The 20,216-nt window shown below is 36.6% G+C and overlaps 1 protein-coding gene across 1 annotated transcript; it reads right to left on the bottom strand.

Annotated features, from left to right (window-relative positions):
• Window positions 1–7,289: 7,289 nt before the first annotated feature.
• Window positions 7,290–13,852, bottom strand: LOC107090047 (homeobox protein unc-4 homolog). Its single transcript, XM_015383207.1, has 3 exons — window positions 13,398–13,852; window positions 12,552–12,727; window positions 7,290–8,607 (listed from the first exon to the last, which is right to left on the bottom strand). The coding sequence occupies exons 1-3, from the start codon at window positions 13,660–13,662 to the stop codon at window positions 7,513–7,515; spliced, it is 1,536 nt and encodes a 511-aa protein (XP_015238693.1). The 5' UTR covers window positions 13,663–13,852; the 3' UTR covers window positions 7,290–7,512.
• Window positions 13,853–20,216: the final 6,364 nt, after the last annotated feature.

Below are 20,216 nucleotides of genomic sequence, written 5' to 3' on the forward strand. Positions count from 1 at the left end.
CTTTAATAATTCATGTTGCATATATAAAAACATAAAAATATATATAAATGTGCCCTAAATAAATCTGCCTTGCAATTAAACTCAGAAGTATTGATTGAATTCTAGCAACGTATATTCTGTAAATTGAAAAAAAAAAAAAAGATGGGTTTATTAGTTACATGACTGGTTTTATTTATCAGTTCCAGAGATTAACCTTCTTGTAAGGTGCTCTTATCCACATTTTCCTTTTTGGTCTCAAGAAAGAGAAGTTCATTGGTTAATTTATTAATGGTCACTGGGAGTAAGGTCAACATAATTAGAGAGAGAAATGAGAAACGAGTCTGAATTGTTTCTGAAATTGCTGAAGGCTGTCAAATGTATATTAAAGTACTTTTACTAAAAGAATAACACCAAAGCCAAAATGTAACTCCCTATAACTCATGCTTCATATTCAGATAGATGCTCATATAAAGACTTTCAGTTCTGAAGGTGATACCTAACTATATATGGTCATTTGGGTCTGAGCTGTATTCATAATCAGTTTAGCAACACCTTCACCCCTGACTCTACATCATCCTATAGTTTATCTGGCCTTGGATGAATGATACGTTTAGAGTGGAAAGTCTATTGGGTTCCTGAAATGAGCCCTTAATCAATTGTGCAAATTTGTTTCATTTAAAAAGAATGGTGTCTCTGAAGAACTCAATTAGCCTCACCTCATACTCTAAACTACAATTTCTGGAAGCAGGGCTTAAAGACAGTCTTGCCCTCTAACATCTTTTTTGGTATTTCTAACCTCTTGGGTTTGAGGCTTTTTTTCTCCTCCTCCCTGCAGGAGGTTATATATGAGACTCGCCCCTCTTCTCTCCCCAGTTTTCTTTTTCCTTCCATGCCTCCTCTTGAGAATTGGAAATGGGGAGATGGAGACGGGGAATGTGGAAGGTGCTAAATTAGCTGGCTGATCCGCGCTCATTGCCGCATACACATCCCCCTATTACCGCGCACCCGGTGCCGCTTAATATTCCGGGCATGGCGGGCGCGTCTAGATAGCAGATTTATCAAATGGGAAAATGAATGTATGATGATCAGTTAAATTGAAAATCAGCGCCCGGGTGACAGGCCGCGCTGACACCTCGGTAATTAGAAAGAAAAATGATGGCGTCCGAATGCATAATAGAGCAAAAACAATTTGCGCAATCCCCCCACGCCGTAATGATCGCGCGTTCAAATTGAAAATTTCTCCCGGTTGAAATTGAATTCATAAAGTGTGATGCATGAGCTGCGTTGGGCCCAGCAGGAGGGCCCGGTCGGTCCGGGAAAGGATTGATCGATTGGCCGTTTGAGATCGGTGACACCCCCACCCCCACAGACAGACAGACAGACAGACAGACAGACAGACAGACAGACAGACAGACAGNAGATAGATAGATAGATAGATAGATAGATAGATAGATAGATAGATAGATAGATAGATAGATAGATGTTTTTTTCAGAATTTAGTGATAAAAACATAAACAAATAAAACAATGATTAAATTTATGGATATGAAATTCATTATCTTAGTGGAAGTTGTTTTACAGCAAACACTCTGCCACATATGTGGTCATCTGGACATTTATTTTATTTATTTAGCCTAGAGCATTCCAGAAAAAAGTTTTAAAAAAAAAGAAAAAACAATCCACTGGACTTTGCTTCCTAGTTTGAAGCCGTTTCGTTTCCCATCCATGAAGTTTTTTTTTCAATGCAAAATTCAATTCATTTTGAATTGAGAAAGCTTCCTGGATGGGAAGCGAAACGTCTTCAAACTTGGAAACAAAGTCCAGTTTATTTTACTTTTTTGGAACGAATATGACTTGGATGACTGGGAATCTTCATCAGCATAGTCTAGAGCATAATTAATTTCATTGATACACAATAAATAAGAGTTCTGATCTTTTTTTTTTTTTTCTTTTTTTTACAAATTAGTTTAAATACAGATGACAACAGTGGTTAACTTGCTTTCAGAATGAAAGCTTCAGACATTAATTATAAATGTTGGATCAGTAATCTAGCATTTCTCATTCATTTACTGAAATGTATGTTGTCAACTTTGTATCAACAACATGGGCCTCTCTGCCAGAAACGTTTAGCTGTGGCTTTATAGGAACAATGCTTAGAAACCAACATGTTAGAATTAATTAAGAAATAGTTCTGGGCATTTTATTATTATTATTTATTTATTATTTTTTACCTGAAAATGATCTAAAGTTTAAAATAAAAAGAAGGTATGTTGGAAATTACCTTATTAGGCAGTGTTTAAACAGGTTTAAGCAGTTTAATCATCTGCATGCATAAAACATTTGGGCCTATAGGCTTTAACAGGTTTTAGTGCTTAAAATCTGGTTTGTTTTTTTAGTGTAGCTTCAAGACCAAATTCAATTAAATCAAATAAAAATATCAGATTCGGTTTAATCAGCCGTAAAGATAATATGAACCACATTTAGACATCAGCTGACTTCTTTATGGCATCTTCACTTTTTGTCCACTATTCCTCGGTCCAAAATCTGCTTGGAAAGAAGTTATTCCTGTTTAAACATCATTTTTTGGGGTTTTATTTTCTATTTCGATAGGTTTTTCCCCTTCCAGCTGAAACACAGAGGATACAATAAAGGCCTTACAGGAGGAAGATCAACCTGAACGCTTTAATTAATCGCGACCCTGAAACTAACCGATTATAATAAAGCGTTTCACCTTAAAAAAAATAAATAAATAAAGCGGAGATGGTGAATGAAAGTAGGGATTTCACACACCACACGCAGAATGAACGATTTAATGTGATTGTTTCGGTCGAAGGGGACGTTACCCGAGGCCTTATGGGGAAATAATGTCCTTATGAATTAAATAATAGGGTTATTACTTTCATTGATTTTAGCTGTCTGGGAATTTAGTGTTGAGCTTCGGTCTTAACCCATCCTCCCCCCTGCTGTTTTTCACTCTGTTCCCTCCTCGTCCTCTTGTCTAATTATTTTTTTTTTCCCTTTATAAGAGCTCCAGCTTCCTACAGAGCAAATAGCAGAGTCACTGGGCGAAAATTATGTAAATATTATTAAAGGGACTCCGGCACGGGAAATTCATTTTAGGTCGGTGCAGCAAAGTAAAGCTCTGTCCCTCGGATCTTCCCTCAATTTATTTGCAAATAAAGGCGAGGTGACCGGGAGGGATCAGGGGATATTTAGCCGGGGCTGTCAACACTGCTCCTCTGCGAGCCAGAATTAATGGTTTTAATAATTGGGATTTTGGTTTCCAGGGAGTTGGTGGCGTTTACACTTCATAAGCCAAACACACCAGCCTCTCTGTCTGTTTCTTTAACGGGCATATGTGCATTTCCATTGTTTGCCTCCATTTGGGTATATTTGAAAGAACAAACATTACCTAAATTTCTCACTTTCTCTACACTAAGGAGTTTATAGCCTATATTTGATTAGGTTTGATCAAAATAAATATAATCGTTAAATAGCTACATTTAAATAAATCAGTTCAATTCAAACCAATTATGAAATGGTTTTGAATGACAACTAAATGACAGGTTTTAACTAATTATTGCATATCAGGTTTGAACAAAAAAGAGAGATGTAGTTCATTTGAAATAAGACACTGGGGGAAAAAAATTGTTAAACCTGTTCAGAAAAGATTTTTACTCTAACTGCCATCTTGTTATTAGCTTGCAAGCAGCAGGGGCGGAGCTAGATGGGGGCCAATCATTGGCCACCCCTAACATTTTTTTCATCCCTCTAATATAGGTGGTGGCAGCAGTAATACTCTCCACTGGAATATTCAAAACATTCTAATATGCTGTGGTTAATTATGGACATCAATATACTAACATTAGAGATGATAAGTACAGAATTCATCCTCTTTTCAGAACTATAATTTGTGTTATAAGGGGTAAAGAGAAAATGGTGTGTCTCTGCAAGTCATCTTGGAGCGTACAGTGAAATCAAAGATAAATAACTATTTTAATAAAAAAAAGTATTGAATAATCAATTTAGATATTAGTACTTGTAACTATCAATTTTATGCAGAAAGATTATTGATAAAAGTAGGTAAGTAATGACGATGTAAATGATGTTTGCCCCAAAATTTAAACTTGAAACAACTTTATCCACTATACCTTTTATCTAGAAAGCATAGATGTTTAAATATGCATCAGCAAAGGCTGTAGGAAAGTATAGTTTGCCTTTTTTTTAGGAATATGGACAATTTTCTAGTAAAATTTCCTGTTGGAACAGTGTAGATTGTCCCTGAGGTTCTGGCACCTATCCACTCAGCGTACTTTGGTTATTACCTGGCCACCCGTATAAATAATTTCTGGCTACGCCTCTGGCTAGAAGGTTAGATTTTGGCATTGACCATGCTGCTAAACTTGTTAATTCTTGTTTAAATATCAGTTTAATCTTCCTCCATTACAGAAAAAAAAATCCCAACTGCAGGTCTAGTGAGACTTTAATCATAACAATCCTTTGGATTATGAACACAAACATAAGCTTATGGTTTTCTTCTGCTCAAATGGGTCAAAATCAAAAATTTTTGAAAAAGTTTTTTCATTGGTTTTGTTAATTAGACAATAAAGACAATGTTAGAAATTACACCATAGAAAAAAAATAAATAAAATGTCTATAATTGAATACACAAAAATTAATCTTTGTAGTGTTTTTGAAGGCAATCTCTGCAAAAATTCTTGTAAATAAGGCACCAAATATTGCTCAAAATGTCAGTAGTCTAAATCTTTTAAATCCATTTCAACAATGAGGTAAACGTTTTTCATTGGCAGACGCCTCAAAGTAATGACAGCATTGTGCTGGCAAGTTTGACTTTACCTTTAACACAGTAAACAACTTAAATATAGACTTATTTACAAAACTATGTTGTTGGTCCAACAAGGAAGTTGATATATTCATTCATATAACCAAAGTGGTCTCTGGTGGCCTCATACCTAAACGATTAATTTAGAAAGTATTAGAAATAAGACACTGATTATATTTAAACTGTTATAAAGCATATATATTTCTAAATGTAATAAACAAAGACAGTTCAATTCTAATGTTGAAATTGTAGAAGATGTTGGACCCGCTAAAATTTGTTGTCTTGGTGATTAGTGTTTTTTTTGTTCTCAACAATAAATGTTTTAAAGGACTTGTATTATGATTAGGCCTATATAAGAAATAATTACTTTATCAATTTCCTGTATTTAAGCAAAACTTAAAGCTTGTATGAGTGATTAGTTGAAGTCAAACCAGCTAGCAGCTAAGCTTCTACAGTAAGCCTTTAGGCAGCTAGGCAGAAAAGCTTTACACATCAATTCATAAATTTATAGATTAATAATATATAATAAACACTTAAGTAACTCACCATACTTTTATTAGAAACCATTTTTTTGTTCCGAATTTCACTAAAATGGGAATTCAGGCGGGTATAGGCCTAATACAATCTGACATTATTGAAATTTTAAGTTACAGCTGAGAAATATAAAAACTGTTGTTTTTGAAAAAGTTTGTGCGTTAGCAGTTCTAAAAGAAAAATCTAAATGAAGCTTGGTTATCCTTAGCACCAATGCTAAAATCAAACCTGCTAACATGCTTCACCTTGAGGAAGTGGTTGTGAGTTAACAAATCCTTATTATTGTTAGCAAAACATATTAAAGCCCCACCTATATAATAGATTTTAAACAGTTTAGCTGTGACCAGTTTTGCAATAATGCTGAAGCTAAAGTAAAAAATTGGAAGTATGCTAAGCTTCTTAACCCTGAGGCACATCTAAGATGCGTTTGTCAAGGTAAAGCTTTACATGTCACATTGATGGAAGAGATTGATTAGGAATAATAGCCACAACATGGCCTAATTAACCACTACTGTTTATTTTGCATCAATGAACAGTTTGGATAAGAAAATTATATAAACTTAAGTTTAAATTATCAAGTAAATCGTTTTTTAAAGCAGTAGAGCCAACAAAAAAATAAATGTAGGAAAACAGACTACACTATATTCAGTGCAAATAAATGAAACTTTTAAAAAAAGCTGTTGTGAAACATCTTTAGTTGGATAATTATCAAAATGTTTAGGATTATAAAAAGCTGTTGTGAAACATCTTTAGTTGGATATCAAAATGTTTAGGATTATCTGCTTAAAATGTCTGCTTTTTATGTTTATTATGATTTTAAATGTCAGTTAACACTCTAGAGAATACCTTTTTATAGTTTTCTTTAGAAGTTTGAACAACTGATATTTAAAAAAACAATATTAATGCACATTATTGGGCTTCATTTCTTCTGGGTTCCCTCCTATATCTTTATCTCTGTCGGTCCGGGGGGAATCAGTCCTATTAGAACAAATGACGAGGGGCCCAGGCGCTTTTGTAAGAAAAAAAAAATAGGGGGGGCGCAGACAGGCGGGCGCGCGCCTGTCCTATTATGTGCGACACATGATCAATAGGGCGATAACACAGCAACATCAATATAAGCGACAGAACAATGAGGGATATCATCGAACATCTATCTTAATATAGCCGACTACAAGGGCCGTCTGACAGCCGCGGCAGCTCATGAAAATTCCGCCCCACGAATCTCCCACCATCTCCTCCTCAATAGACTATGCACGCTCACGCACACCAACAGTGCACAAACACACATTGGTGGTGCAGCTGGCGCGGCTATTATTTTCCCATTTCAATTTGACACCCCTGCCTTTCATGCTAATTCTATTATTGTAGGAAGTTTATGTGATTCCATATCACTGGAAATCGGTAATGTCTAATAACCCTTTGGGCTGAAACGAAAGGAGGGGAGAGAGGGAAAAGAAAGAGGGGGGGAGGGGGGGGACTGCCTGGAGACCTGCGGCAGCCAGTGGGAAAATAATTACTTTCATATCAAAACTCAGCAGGAGGCGCAGGGTCCTATAGCCCGCGGCCACTAACCTCATTCCAGCTCGGCCTTTCAAATGAATAAATTTGTTAAAGCAATAAATACAAACAGCCAGACGGACTTGAGCTCCAGCTCTTGCATGGCTCATGACACAGAGGGTGGGGTGGTGGGGGGGACAAAAAGAGGGGGATTTGTCTGCTGTAACATGACAAAACTCCAGCTGCCATGATCCAAAACCTTCTGTCAGCCATCCTTTTCCCTTTCTTTCCATTTTTTCCCCGACTTCAAGACAGTGAAGTACAATTAATAACTTTATTTATCAAAATGTTTACATATAAATATCATTTTCTCATTTTTACAATATCTGAGGGTTTTTCGTTGTGTATGTTTTATTGAAGCCTAGTTTTTTTTTTTCTTACAAGGTGTTCACAAAAGCAAAAGAAAGAAGAAAAAAGAAAAAGAAGAGAGACACCTGCTTCAAAGGCTGGGCTCGTCACGCCTTCTGATTAAAAAATAGACAAAGATCAAGTCTTGTGATTCCTGATATGTTTCGGAGTGCCTCGACAGAGCTTTGGGAATGTTTCAACTAATCAGAGCGCTGTCCCTGCTCCTTTGCTTGTGTTTGCTCCTTGAAAGTGTTAGTCCATATCGACATCCTCTCCATCTGTTACTGGTGTTTCTCCACTCTCTGTGTTCGCCTCGGAGAGGTCTGGAGACCCTCGCTCCTCTCTGGCACCTCTTTCTTTTAGACACAGCTCGGCAGTCTCAGCTTCTCTCTGAGCTTTCAGACTCCCATCCTCTCTGATTTCAACTGTCTGATCTGCATGGTCAGATGTGGGAGAAACTGCCTTTTTGCAGTCGCCGACACAGTCTCTCGTGTCGGCCGCCTCCAGCTTGCTGCTAATGTGATTGTGGTGCGTATGCTCCGTATGGTTTGAGTTCAAATGGTTAACGTTGCTGCCAAAGGTGGAGAGGTCAGAGGGAGCCGGGCTCCCGTCACTTGGCATGCATCTTTGTCCCAGAGTGAGTCTATCGGAGTTCTCCTGACACGGAGCTGCCTTCAGGGCGGTTTGGGGAACTAAAAAACCCAAGGGCTGGTGGGCAATGGGATAAAGCAAGAAGTGCCCCTTACCCACCATTGTCTGACTGGGCAGAGAGGGAAAGTCCACTTGGGATTTCCGCCGTGGCATGGTGTCAGAAAGAAGGCTCTCCACGCTGAAAGGGTTTCGTTTCTGTATGGCGGATGACCTTTGACCCTCAGGGCTGGAGCTGTGCGTGCTGCCGGGAGAAACCTGCTCCAGTTCCTCTGCAGTTCTTTGGTTTGGCTGGTTTTGCAGCTGACTGAAGTCGTGTCGCGTTTGGTCGCAGCTGGATTCGGTTTGGTGTCCCCCTGCACCTCTGGATACCGGCAATTCCACGTGGACGCTCCCGCTGAGGTTCGAGGGCGGCTGCTGCTCACTGTCGGTGAACTGTGACACCCCGCTGTCACTCTCGGAACCACCAGGTGTGTGGAAGCTCTCTCCTGAAAGGAGTTTGTTCTGTGACTTTAACAGCTTCCTCTCCTGTTTCCGTTTCTTCTTCTCGGCCCGCTCTCGTTCCCTCCGTGCGATCTCCTCAGGATCCATGGGCTCACCGCTGCAGGTGGTTGGGTGGGAGTTGTGAGCGGGCCGCCCGGGGCCCTTCTTGGTGTTCTCCTTTTTCCTCCATTTAGCTCGTCTGTTTTGAAACCACACCTATGCACACATACAAACATGGCACATGTAAATATTGACACAAACAATTGGCCACATGAGGAGCCCTTTTATTTAGTTTTCATATCAAAATCTGCTTACATCACATTAAAAAATGTACATATTTGGCTTTTTAAACTAAATTTGACCACATTTTGTTATAAAAGGATCAGATTTAAATTCATACAGAATACTTCCAGATGATTTTAAATATTATACATTTTGGAGATTAAATTTAGCCTAATGTGTCTTAAAATTATATTTGTCAGGAATAAAGGGAATGTAAATAAGCTGCCTTCATTCAATTTAGTCATTTTGAAATGTTGCTGTGGCTGATTTGATTAAAGCCATCAAGTTTGTGGTCGAAAAAGTTATTTTGAAAACAGACTAAATATTTCAGCTAGATTAAATCTACAAACAAGGCTTTTTAGTAAAATAACCCAAACACACTTTGAAAAATAATTATTTACATAAAAACCAACATGTGTGTGTCAGCATTTCAGTTTGTTTTCCAATTCTGTTTTAAAGCATCATGTAGTTGAGTTGAATTACCCTCCCAAACACAAGCTCAGACATTAAGCACATATCAGAACTACATACATTTTGTATTTTCTCTTTTTTTTCTCTTTATCTCTTTAAATATTAGTGTAATTTATTCTTCTAAGCTGTTTACTTGTGATCTGTAGAGGCTTTTTGCTGTTTCCCAAATGTCAGCTGATCAGCTGATTCATGTGCCTGTTGTGATGTCATCAATTCAGCTGAAATCTGTTTTCCTCCAACATTCTTTATATTTTGTTCATAATAAACATTAAATCTACGCTTTATTACTATTCTGTATTTTTATGATCCTTTTACATCGATTAGTGAAATAAAAGTCAAATGTGGATCTTTATGGATTGTTGGTGGCATAAACTGGTTTAAACACGATCAAAGCATTTTTTGCCACTTTTTTAATTGAAATTTTACAAGTTGAAATTCCTAGGAGCCTAACCAGGTAAAAGAGGGAGGGATAGTTGTGCCTAAGGCAGTCAGCTGGGCCACCTGGGAAAAATTTTACAAATTGTCATTGCATGATTATTTCTGATAGTCCATTTTAATTTTTTTAAATCTGAATCCCTGTTTGACTCACAGTTCAGTCACATATGTCCATAGAGGTCTGAGCCTAGTTTAGTTCACTGAATTAACTAAAATAAGGAATTATGGAACAAAACAAAACAATCTTACAGCTGAAATGCTGGATTTTTTTCCCTATTGGTCCAAGAGTGTTTCATTGCAGAGAATGACGAGGAACTCCTCAGGAAACACATGACCTCTGCCTCATGCTATCATTCACCTTCTGCCCAATATGATTAAGTCTCACTGGCTACTCTCCAAACTCATTCAACCTTTCTTCACACCTGCAATTTATAACTGATTGGATTTCACTGACTTCCCAAAGTCATTTAATTGTCTTCAACATGTTTCTAATCGAACTCCAAATCGTTTTGTTTTAAGTTTAGGTTAAAAAAAACGAAACAAATTCTATGTCAGTGTCATTAAGACCGATAAGACCATTTCAAACTAACTCTCTTGAAGGTTGTAGGTGATTAAATAAGTGGATTAAACTGTTACAAATTGTGCTGAACTAAACCTAGATCCAAATGGAATCTGAATCTGAATAGAATCTGGACCTGCTTGATTTATAATCCACCTTGCGATGTAATCTGATTTTTGATCACCACATACATTCACTCAAACATGAAAAATACGTTTTTAATCATAATTCATTTAATAAGGCAGAAGTGCTTCATAAAAAGCAAAAGTAAAGTAAATTTAAAGTAAATGATTCGTTTAGAGGTTTATTTTTTACCGTGTCTCAGCTGTAGATTTGTTTGGAATTGCAAACCTATTGTTTATTTTCATCTCATACTTATTGATTTTTCTTTACAGGTTGCCAGTTATAAACTATGAATTGTGCAACAGTATATAAATAAAGCAGCTTTCTTTAGGTTATTGTGATAAATTCTTATTTCTGCGTAGCAGTATATTGGATTCATATATAATTGAAAAAGAAATTCCATCCCCACCAAGAAGGCCAATACTTAAATAACGATCAGACATAAAGGATATCCACACATCATCATCAGCAACTTTCCCAGCTTGAAGAAAAACATGCATGAAAGGATGAGGGATAATTTAAAAAAAAGGGCAGATTTACAAATCCATGCAGGAAATCCTGAGACAACCATTTTCTTTTATCTCTCTGGATCTTCATGTAATGCTGCTTCAAACACCTAAAGGCTTCCCAGGTTAATAGGTCACCGCCTTAGACCAGCAGGTGCACAGTTGTGTCGGTGTTAATTACCAATCAGCTGCTGTAATAGGCACATCCGCCAATTAAATTTAACTGTTCTATGGCTAAATCAGCCATATCCCGTCTGTGCATCCACACCCAGCCTTCTGCTCCCTCACAGCACCCCCCCTCTTCTCCTCCTCCCCTCCTCCCCCACCGCCTCCATCACCGAGCCGAAGCAGGGAGCTTCCCCCGCTTTCCAGCTCCCAGCGCCCGGCCTCTAGGCGCGCTGGCTGCCTCATGTTCTGCGCTGATAACACCAGGAGTTTAGCATGCACAAGCAGGATCGGCCAACATTGCATAATAAGAGCAGAGGACCAACAACGAGCGCCACAATAGCGCTTCCTATGAATTGTTAATGTTGGTTCTATCTTTCCCTATAAAAAAAAAAATGGAGATAAAGGAGCAGCTTGAGGGAACAATAATCTGAGGTTTAGGAAACAAAATCCCCCAAACAACATAGAATAAAGTAGAGCTCCTTGTGCGCCCTGTTCCTGCTCCAAACAGCATGTGGCGCTCAGAAAGGAGAGGGATAGAAAGCTTAGAGCGCATTTCACATTACTACAGAACAGATACAACTCTTTAAAACATTTATAACTGTGAAAAAAAATGGCAGTAAAAACAAAAAATTATATATGACTATTAGGCTTATTATTTGTTTTAAACAAGACAGTGCATTTTAATGCAAGAAAAAACAGAAAAAAAAATGAATGTTAGAACTGTAACTATACAATCATGTGTTTACATTACAGTTTTTCATCACAATATTTTTTTTTATCACTGCTGCTTACCTTATCAAGGCTGTACTTTAAAAAAATGAAATAGTCTAGAGAGCTGTTCTTAACGAAATTTCTTTTTGCTTACACTTGTGTATACAAAATGACAAAATAAAATCTGTCTAAGTCATTTTATTAGTGATGTCATGTTCTAAAACATTTCCATAGCCATATTTTTGATCGTTTTTATATCATTTTTTTAGTACTGTCAACTATATTTCTAATTTACTGTACTGTGTTGATTTTTTTTAAATCTCTGAAGTACTCTTTATGATATTCTGTTTGTTTTTTTAAAGTATTAATTAAAAAATACACAAAGCTTCCTAAAACTATCAAATTAAAACTGGTACAAAAACAGTATAGTAAGAAAAATATTTATTTTAGTTCTAAATGTGTACATGCTACTTAATTCCATTGAAAACATGAGAGCTGAAACATATGGAATTATGAATAAAGTAAAAAAAAAAAACGAAACAAATAAGTGCACCATACTCTTTCTCACCTATTGATTTGCTTTTGCAAATAGCCTTGTTTTAATTAGCCTATAAATCAATAGGTTGCCCACATGCAAAATTCAAATGAGACTTTTTTTTCCTGCTGCTTTCATTATTGACAAGCAGCTTCATCAGGATGGGACAGGCTTTATGGGCCATCACACAGCAATTATCTCCAGATGTGTTCGTTTTGGGTGGTTGTCCTTTTATTTATTTATTTTCTTAAATTCGGTACCTTGAATAATCTTAAAGGGTGGCTTATAAAATGGCTCCAAATTATGGGAGAAAACATGTTTCCTAAAAAAAAAAAGAAAAAGAGAAAATATTTGATTTTCTCTGGCTCACCTGAACCCTGGACTCGACCAGGTCAAGCCTGAGCGCCAGCGCCTCCCGCATGAACACATCCGGATAGTGACTCTCGTTGAAAGCCTTCTCCAGCTCCTCCAGCTGCCAGCCGGTGAAATTCGTCCTGGTTCTCCTCCGTTTGCAGCCGGGACTGTCCTTATCCGGGTCTCCAGAATCTGCACACGTGCGCGTGTGTGCACGAGAAAGCACGCGCGTTTGTGTACAAGTAAGACAGACAGATAAACACAAGCATAAAAAGAAAGAGAGAGAGATTGAGAGATGCTGATGCTACAAAAGTCTAAGTATTTTTGTGTAAAAATGTCAGCTTTTTTAAATATATATATATTTTTGTGTTAATGATTTTTAAAGAGAAATATGCAATATATGATCATTTATTTTCAGCTGCAGATTATCATTATAATACAGGGTTAAAAGAAAAAAAATAAAACAAAATAAATTTAGTTAAATATGGAATAAAATGCTAAAAAAAAATAAAGCAACATTACTGAGAAGGCATAGGCCTATATATACGAGCATATATGAGTATTTGTGGCCAAAGGGCTTACAATTAATGGGACCTTTAGGGGGAAAGTCAATACTTTCTTTTTCATTTTAAAAGCTGGAAACATTAAGCAAACTCATTAAAACCGAAAAAAAAAAACGTTTTCATTAAATTCTCTATAAAACCCAAAAGGGGTAAAATAACTTTTAATCTATTTGTTTTTTGAACTAAAGCTTTTTATTTTATTTTTTTTAGAACATGTGCTGTTCTAGTTTGCAATAACTTTAATTTCACAAAGTTTACAGTTTAAACCCTAAAGACAATCAAATAAAAAGCAGACCCACCTGATAGTTTGAACTGCTGGCTGTCGGATGACAGTAAAGGGCTGGAGGTGACCACAGAGGCCGAGCACGAGCCGTTTAATAATCCGTCTATAGAGAAAGGTACGGCGGCCGCGGACTGCAGCTGGTGTCCGCTCGCCAGCTCATAGACATGCTGGTGATGGTGGTGGCTATGATGGTGGGTACCGAGCGGGTAGGGGAAGCCCAGCAGCCCGCCCAGGGAGCCGCCGAACTGGGCGTGAGGATGCTCGAGAACCCGGCTGTCCATGCTCGGCGGAGCTGCGGCGGGGCCGAAGTGAAGATGCCGAGGGAGGCGGTGTGGCTGAACATGCAGTCAGAATAAATGATAAGAAAAGAAAAAACAGTCAGAAGGCAGAGGAAGGAGGTGAGGAAGCGGAGCCAGAGTGAGGCTGTATCACTGCTTCTCTTACGGTCCAGCCCAGACGGTAACCCTGCGCTCACTGTGTGAGAGCCAGCTCATTAGGACTCCTCCATCTGCTCCCGGGACCAATAAGAAGCCTTAATCGCCCCGTGACGTCAGAGACGCGCTTAATGGAGTAACAAAAAGAAAGCCACGGAGAGGAAGAGAGAGAGAGGGAGAAAATGAGAGTTTTTCTCTTTTTTTTTCACTTTTCTGGATCAATCGCTAATTACCTGGCGCAGTCCTCTAATTCAGACCTGTCAAAACAGCGAGGACGAGGCTAATCTGGCTCCCGGAAAATATCCAAGTGACTAAAGGAGCCAATTCCATTAAATTCCACAAATAAAACTTACATCTGTTAAAATGAGAAAACACAAATGTGTCTTATACTTACCCATTGCCAGAGGTACATCTCTACAAATCGAAATATAATTGGAAAGGTTTGTTTCAGTAATTAATTTTACCCGTGATACACATTCATTACACTATAGTGGTGCATTGTAAGCGTTTAAATCAGATTTAAGGGATACTGCTAAGACTAATAATATTAATATTACAATAATATTGCAATACACCAATAATTATAGTTTTTTTAAACAAACATTATACTCTTGCCTTATCTTAACCTATAAAAACACGGGAAACACTGCAAACTTATACAGTTTAAGCCACAAAAGTCTGTATACAAAACTACACAAAATGAAAAAAGTCCAGTGGAAAATTGGGTGGAAGGAAAATTGTGCTTTAAAATTTGTAAAGATCAGACTTTAGATAACTGTGAATAGAGAGTGAATAAAATAGTTAAAGGACTTCAGCTGAAAAAATTGCTTTAAACCAGAACTTTTATGATCCTGTGGTCAACACTCTACTGATACAGAGACATCAGAAGCCCTATTTATGCTCAGGATAGCATAGCGCATATGTAGATTATACAAAACCAAGATAGTAGGTTAATATCTTTCTTAATATATATATATATACGGTATATATATATATTTACAATTTTAGTATGATTACTGTGCCAAAGAGCAGTAATTACAAATTAAGAAAGAAATTAACCTACTATCTTGGTTTTGTATAATCTACATATGCGCTATGTGGGGTCCACATTGTCTTTTAATGGGAAAATAAATATAACATTTCATTTCTAAATAAAAAGAGTGCAGAGTCACTGATGATCTAGAGAGCCATATCATCCCCTGGTGTTGGTCCACAGTGTGTTATTAAGTTACTCAGTGCAGTCACACCTTCTGCTCCCTTTGGCTGATTAGCTGTGATGAGGATTTCATTTTTCTGTATCTCACAACACATGATCCTGGTATCAACAAATGTCTATAAGGATGCTGTGAGGTGATGTAAAGAGGAAGATGAGGGAGACTAGACCTACACTGCTGATGAACTGAAGGTGCTATTAAAGTAACCTGGGCTTCCACAGGCTGATCTGCTCTGTTTTTATCTTATTTATTAAAAGTGACTGAGACCCTTCACTTGTATATTTGGATACAAATATGGCCTCCTTCATGTTATTTATCTCCAACCATTTGACTGATTTAATAACAACTCTATACAATTACTCTCCCCCTTTTATCTGAGCTGTCTTATTACATTTGAAGCTAAAACCCATTGTTGACATCAGCAAACATTCAATATCAGGTCTGTTTTCTGTTGTGTTGATTAAAGCACCTCGCAAACTTTCCCTGTAACATGTGTGCTGCAATGTTAAACGTACATTTTTTATGTATGATACAATATGCTTGACAATAACATTATAAAAAAAATATAAGAGTAAAAAAGAAATCTTTTTTTTAACATTCACAGTAATAGGGTATTTCAAAAATGTATAGAGCGCATCTGTTCATGGTTTTTCCTGTTAATAATCTCAGATCTAACTTTTAAGACAGACAAAGTACAGGTAGCAGAAAGAAAATTAAAAAGCAAAGTCCAACTAAAATGTATTGTTTGAAAACATTTAAAATACTACAAAGTGCATAAAATAAGACATAAAACGACAATATTAAACATGTAGCAAAATGTTTTATAACACATTTATTTAGTTATCCAACTTAAACTGCAAAAACAAAAGGTTACATTTTGCTAGAGACTTAAACCTCTCTTTAATTTTTTTAAAGGTGATATATTCCAAAGTTTTGGAGCCATACTTGATCTCCTTTTAAGTTTTACTAAGGTTTTGAACCGATTAAAAGCAGAAGGTTTGCTGATAACTCCGTAGAATAATAAGTTAGACACAATACATATAGAGAAGCCCTTAAGAGGGTAGCCTAGCCTCTTCAAGAATGAAAAGGTTTGCTGTGCAGGTTCGAAATGGAGATTGTCCCTTTCTTTCCAAGTTCAGATCACACACCAAAGGATACCAAAGACTTCTCATTCTAAGAGCAAGAAAACCTTTAACATACCAATGATTAGAAGAAAAAATGAATATCCAAAAAGTCTGGTCTTTGAATCAATCCGGAAGCAGTGCGGTGGCATTAAATGAAACTTCTAAAACAGAAATCATCGTCTGAAAACAAGTTCTTCTATTAGAGATTGCATTCCAAACAGTCTGGTTTGTCAAATTAAATTTGGAAAATAACAAACTTTAAACACATATTAATCATACTTTTCATACATGTCTACATTTCTAATTATTATCATATAAGGAACCTGTTGGATCTGCTCCCTGATATGTTTAGATTGCAGTAGGATTAAGATTTAATACTCTGCCACATGTACTGTCTGGATTAAGAAAATAAGACATATAAGCCTAGGTTTACTGATGTGACTGTTTTTTGCTCTGGTTGTTTCATTTTCTCCATCTCCTCTAACCTCATCTCTTAAGAGTTTAGTCCCATCAGGGAAGAATATCATGACAGAATAAAGGTGATCAGTCAGAAATCCTTGGAATTGATTTATACTCACCGTTCTCAGAGTAGAGGACTAATAGACTCATGGTCATGAGGTGTCTCTCACAACATAACTGAGACCCTATCGTTCATGAACAATATTAACAGATAATCTCGAATTTAGCACGGACAACAATGAAGGAAGCATTTTTGTTCAATAGGCTGCAAAAAGCATGAAAATTATGACAGTTTTATTTTAGGTGGCTTTACTGCTAATCTTTCAAAACGAGAAATACATTTGATTCGAGGTTTGATTATGTGCTTATTTAGATTTTAGTTTTAAAAGTTGATTATTTTTGCAGAGTACATAATACATAACAGAAGCCTTATGTAATGGAGTTGTGTTTCCGCAAATTAAGTTGACGTTATGACCGTTTAGCTAAGTTTTCCCACGTTTCCTCCTATTTAAAATATATGTCCTGAATGTCAACAACATATAATAGAAACCACTCACTTAAAATATTAAACAATGGCACAAACAATTTAAGCTGCTTTTATGTCATGTGTCACTAAGCTTCCTACAATTTTGTACTTTATTTTGTATGGTCCATTTATGGGAGCGCATGTAAGTAATTTGTAATCAAAAATCCACATTGAAAACCCCCATGTAAAAAAGGCAAAAGTTTAATTCTAGAATTGGAGGATATTTCAGGTCCCTACCTTGTTAAAAATACAGAAAGACCCGTTATTCAAATATAGTTGTGATAACATGCAATATAACTGTGACAGCAGTAAAAAAAAATTCCAACATTTTATTTAAAATATCAAACAGCTCTAAAAATTGCTCTAAAACTGTTTCCCTCACCACACAAACACCTGTTACTAAAACCTTCAAGCCATCTGGAGGAAAAGGAAAAAAAGTCAGACACATGATTCAAAGAAATGATGTTGTCATGTGCAGCTTAAAGTGAGGTCCTCCCTTCTATTTTCATATTTTCAGAATCTTTTCAGCCAAAATGATGTGTGTCACTCACAGCAACAATGACCTGTTACTCAAGTAATAAAAAGACATATTACTATATTAGTTTTTCTTCTTATATTCTATAAAACAGTTTGATATTGATCAGTTAGTAAAGCTGCTAAAACAGCTAAATAAGAATTGTAAAGAAAATAATTACTTACTCATCTGTTAAATAATGAATTCATAATAATAAAGCATGCTGATAAATGAAAACACTAAAGTGGTTAGTAAAAGTCACTTTTATTATCAGGTATCCTGTGTATTTTATGGAAATAATAACCTTACTGAGACAGCAGTCAGTCGTTTGCAGGAGGCAAACATTATTTTCATTTTCTTTTACACTGGTTTATTGTAAGCCTATATTATTCTCCATAAGTGAGTCAATGCTGTTTAAAAGCACCTTCTGTTGAAGTTACAGCTGCAAGTCTTTTGGGTGATATAAATTAGACTATGACTAAAAAAAGAAACAGTTACTCAGCTAAGCGAAACACATAAAACACGCACTAATGTTTTCAAGGTTTTATTTCTGTTGATCGTGACAATTTTTTTAATACTGCTGATGAAAAAAATACAAATTTAAAATATATCAGGACTAAACCGTTATTTTACACAGCAATTAGAGTTTCATAAACAATAATGCAAAATTTCTACTTAAAGGTTGTTATTATAAAAAGTAACTTTTAATGACAAATAGAAGGCATATCAGCTGATCCCTGTTTCTTAACACTTTCTCAATTTAAAATGTCAGAAATAGCAGTTCAATTTGCTTTTTCTAAGCCAAAACAAGGCTTTGTTTTTGGTCCACTCTATGAAGCCTCGAACTCAACACTATTTCTGACATTTTAAATTGAAAAATATTCCTAAATGGGAATGATGATTCTGATTAATCAAACCTGAACCAGCTTTGCACATAAAGAAAATGTAAATGAAAATGAAAATCTTTGTCAGCAGATAGGACTGTACTATAGTAAACTTTGTACAGGACTTTGGTCAGCTTTGTTTGCTTTGTAAGTGCTTAACAAATACAGTTAAATTGGATTGAACATATTTTTAATTTTACTTATGGAGGTGCAAAATCTACAGGGCAACAGCTTCATCCACAGTACTTGTCAGTAAGATTAGAAAACATCCACAAGTTCCTAAGATAATAAAAGACCATCAGTAACAAACATTAAACATTGTTATAAGTTCATGATTTATGTCACTCATTTCAGAAAGTGAAATTCAAACTCATTAAATACAAACTGAAAAACTTTTTTTTCCCCCAGCTTTTATTGTCATTACTCTGTCACAAGTACAGCCAGGGAGCAGTGGGCTGCCATTGTGCGGTGCCCAGGGAGCAGTGTGGGGTTAAGGATCTTGCTCAGACACCCAGAGTGGCAGTCCATGGGAGTGGGGCTTGAACTCAGAACCTCTGGATTCCAAGTTCTATGCCCTAACCACTAGGCCACCACTCCCTTCCACTCTTGTAATTCTACTGACAAGCTGTATGGACAGCATATTGTGCTCTAAAAAGTCCTGTTGGAGGCATTGACTGAGGACTTCAGAAAACACAGTGGACCATTACCAGATGACCCAAATCGTATTCTTACTGTATGAAGCTCCCCAGAAGGTATATGTTTGAGCAGAAGGTATATGGGTGCTCACAGCAGAGAGTTGATTTAAAATTCAGGGCCGGCCCAAGGCAAAAGTGAAATGAGGAACTGCTTAGGGCGCCAGAACCATCAGGGGCCTCCCATAAAGACATATCTAAAAGATTTTTTTTTTCATGAGAATACTATTGATTTAATTGAATAATTTCAACATTAATTAATGAAAAGATTCAAAAGAAATAGTTCACCATTAAAATATGAGGTTCAAAGAAATTGCCAAGTTTACTTAATAAAGTTACAAACAATAATCTTTGTTTTATTACTTTGTTACCATAATAACAATCAGTTAAAATGTTATATTTAATTTTCAATTTTTTTGCGGAAAAATACAAATCAGCAAATAAGAACAAAATATATTTAAATGCCTTCAGATTCAGCCTATTAAAACCCACCCTCCTCCTCCAGATTCCAGCCAATCGTTATTTAAACACTGCTAATAGTAATTATATTCTTAACAGAAGGATGGGCTCTAAATCAAATCCTGCTTAAAGCCTCATACCTCATACCACCTTGGGCCACCACTGTCAGTTCATTTCTGATGATGAAAAATAACTGTGAATTACCAGAAGGCTGTAAAACTGTACAACTGGAGAAAACCTAAGTTACTTTATTGATCGTTATCCATCATTGCCATCATCCATCCATCCATTCATTACCCATCCATCAAGCTAGCCATCATCCATCCATCATCCATTCAATCATCCATCCATAACATTTTCATCCATCCATCCATCCATCCATCCATCCATCCATCCATCCATCCATAAAGCCAGCCAGCCATCCATCTATCCTTACGTTCATCCATCATCCATCCATCCATCCATCCATCCATCCATCCATCCATCCATCCATCCATCCATCCATCCATCCATCCATCCATCCATCCAT

The sequence above is a fragment of the Cyprinodon variegatus genome, unplaced genomic scaffold (assembly GCF_000732505.1).
Source record: "Cyprinodon variegatus isolate N-32 unplaced genomic scaffold, C_variegatus-1.0 Scaffold278, whole genome shotgun sequence".
NCBI classification, from domain to species: Eukaryota; Metazoa; Chordata; class Actinopteri; order Cyprinodontiformes; family Cyprinodontidae; genus Cyprinodon; species Cyprinodon variegatus.

Bases quoted from the DNA above. Each gene is read 5' to 3' on its own strand.
- LOC107090047 (XM_015383207.1), bottom strand. From the start codon at position 13,662: ATGGACAGCCGGGTTCTCGAGCATCCTCACGCCCAGTTCGGCGGCTCC. The intron at 12,728-13,397 runs GTGGGTCTGCTT...GCACGTGTGCAG, and splicing joins CCAGCAGTTCAAACTATCAG to ATTCTGGAGACCCGGATAAG. The intron at 8,608-12,551 runs GTGAGCCAGAGA...ATGTGTGCATAG, and splicing joins TGGTCGAGTCCAGGGTTCAG to GTGTGGTTTCAAAACAGACG.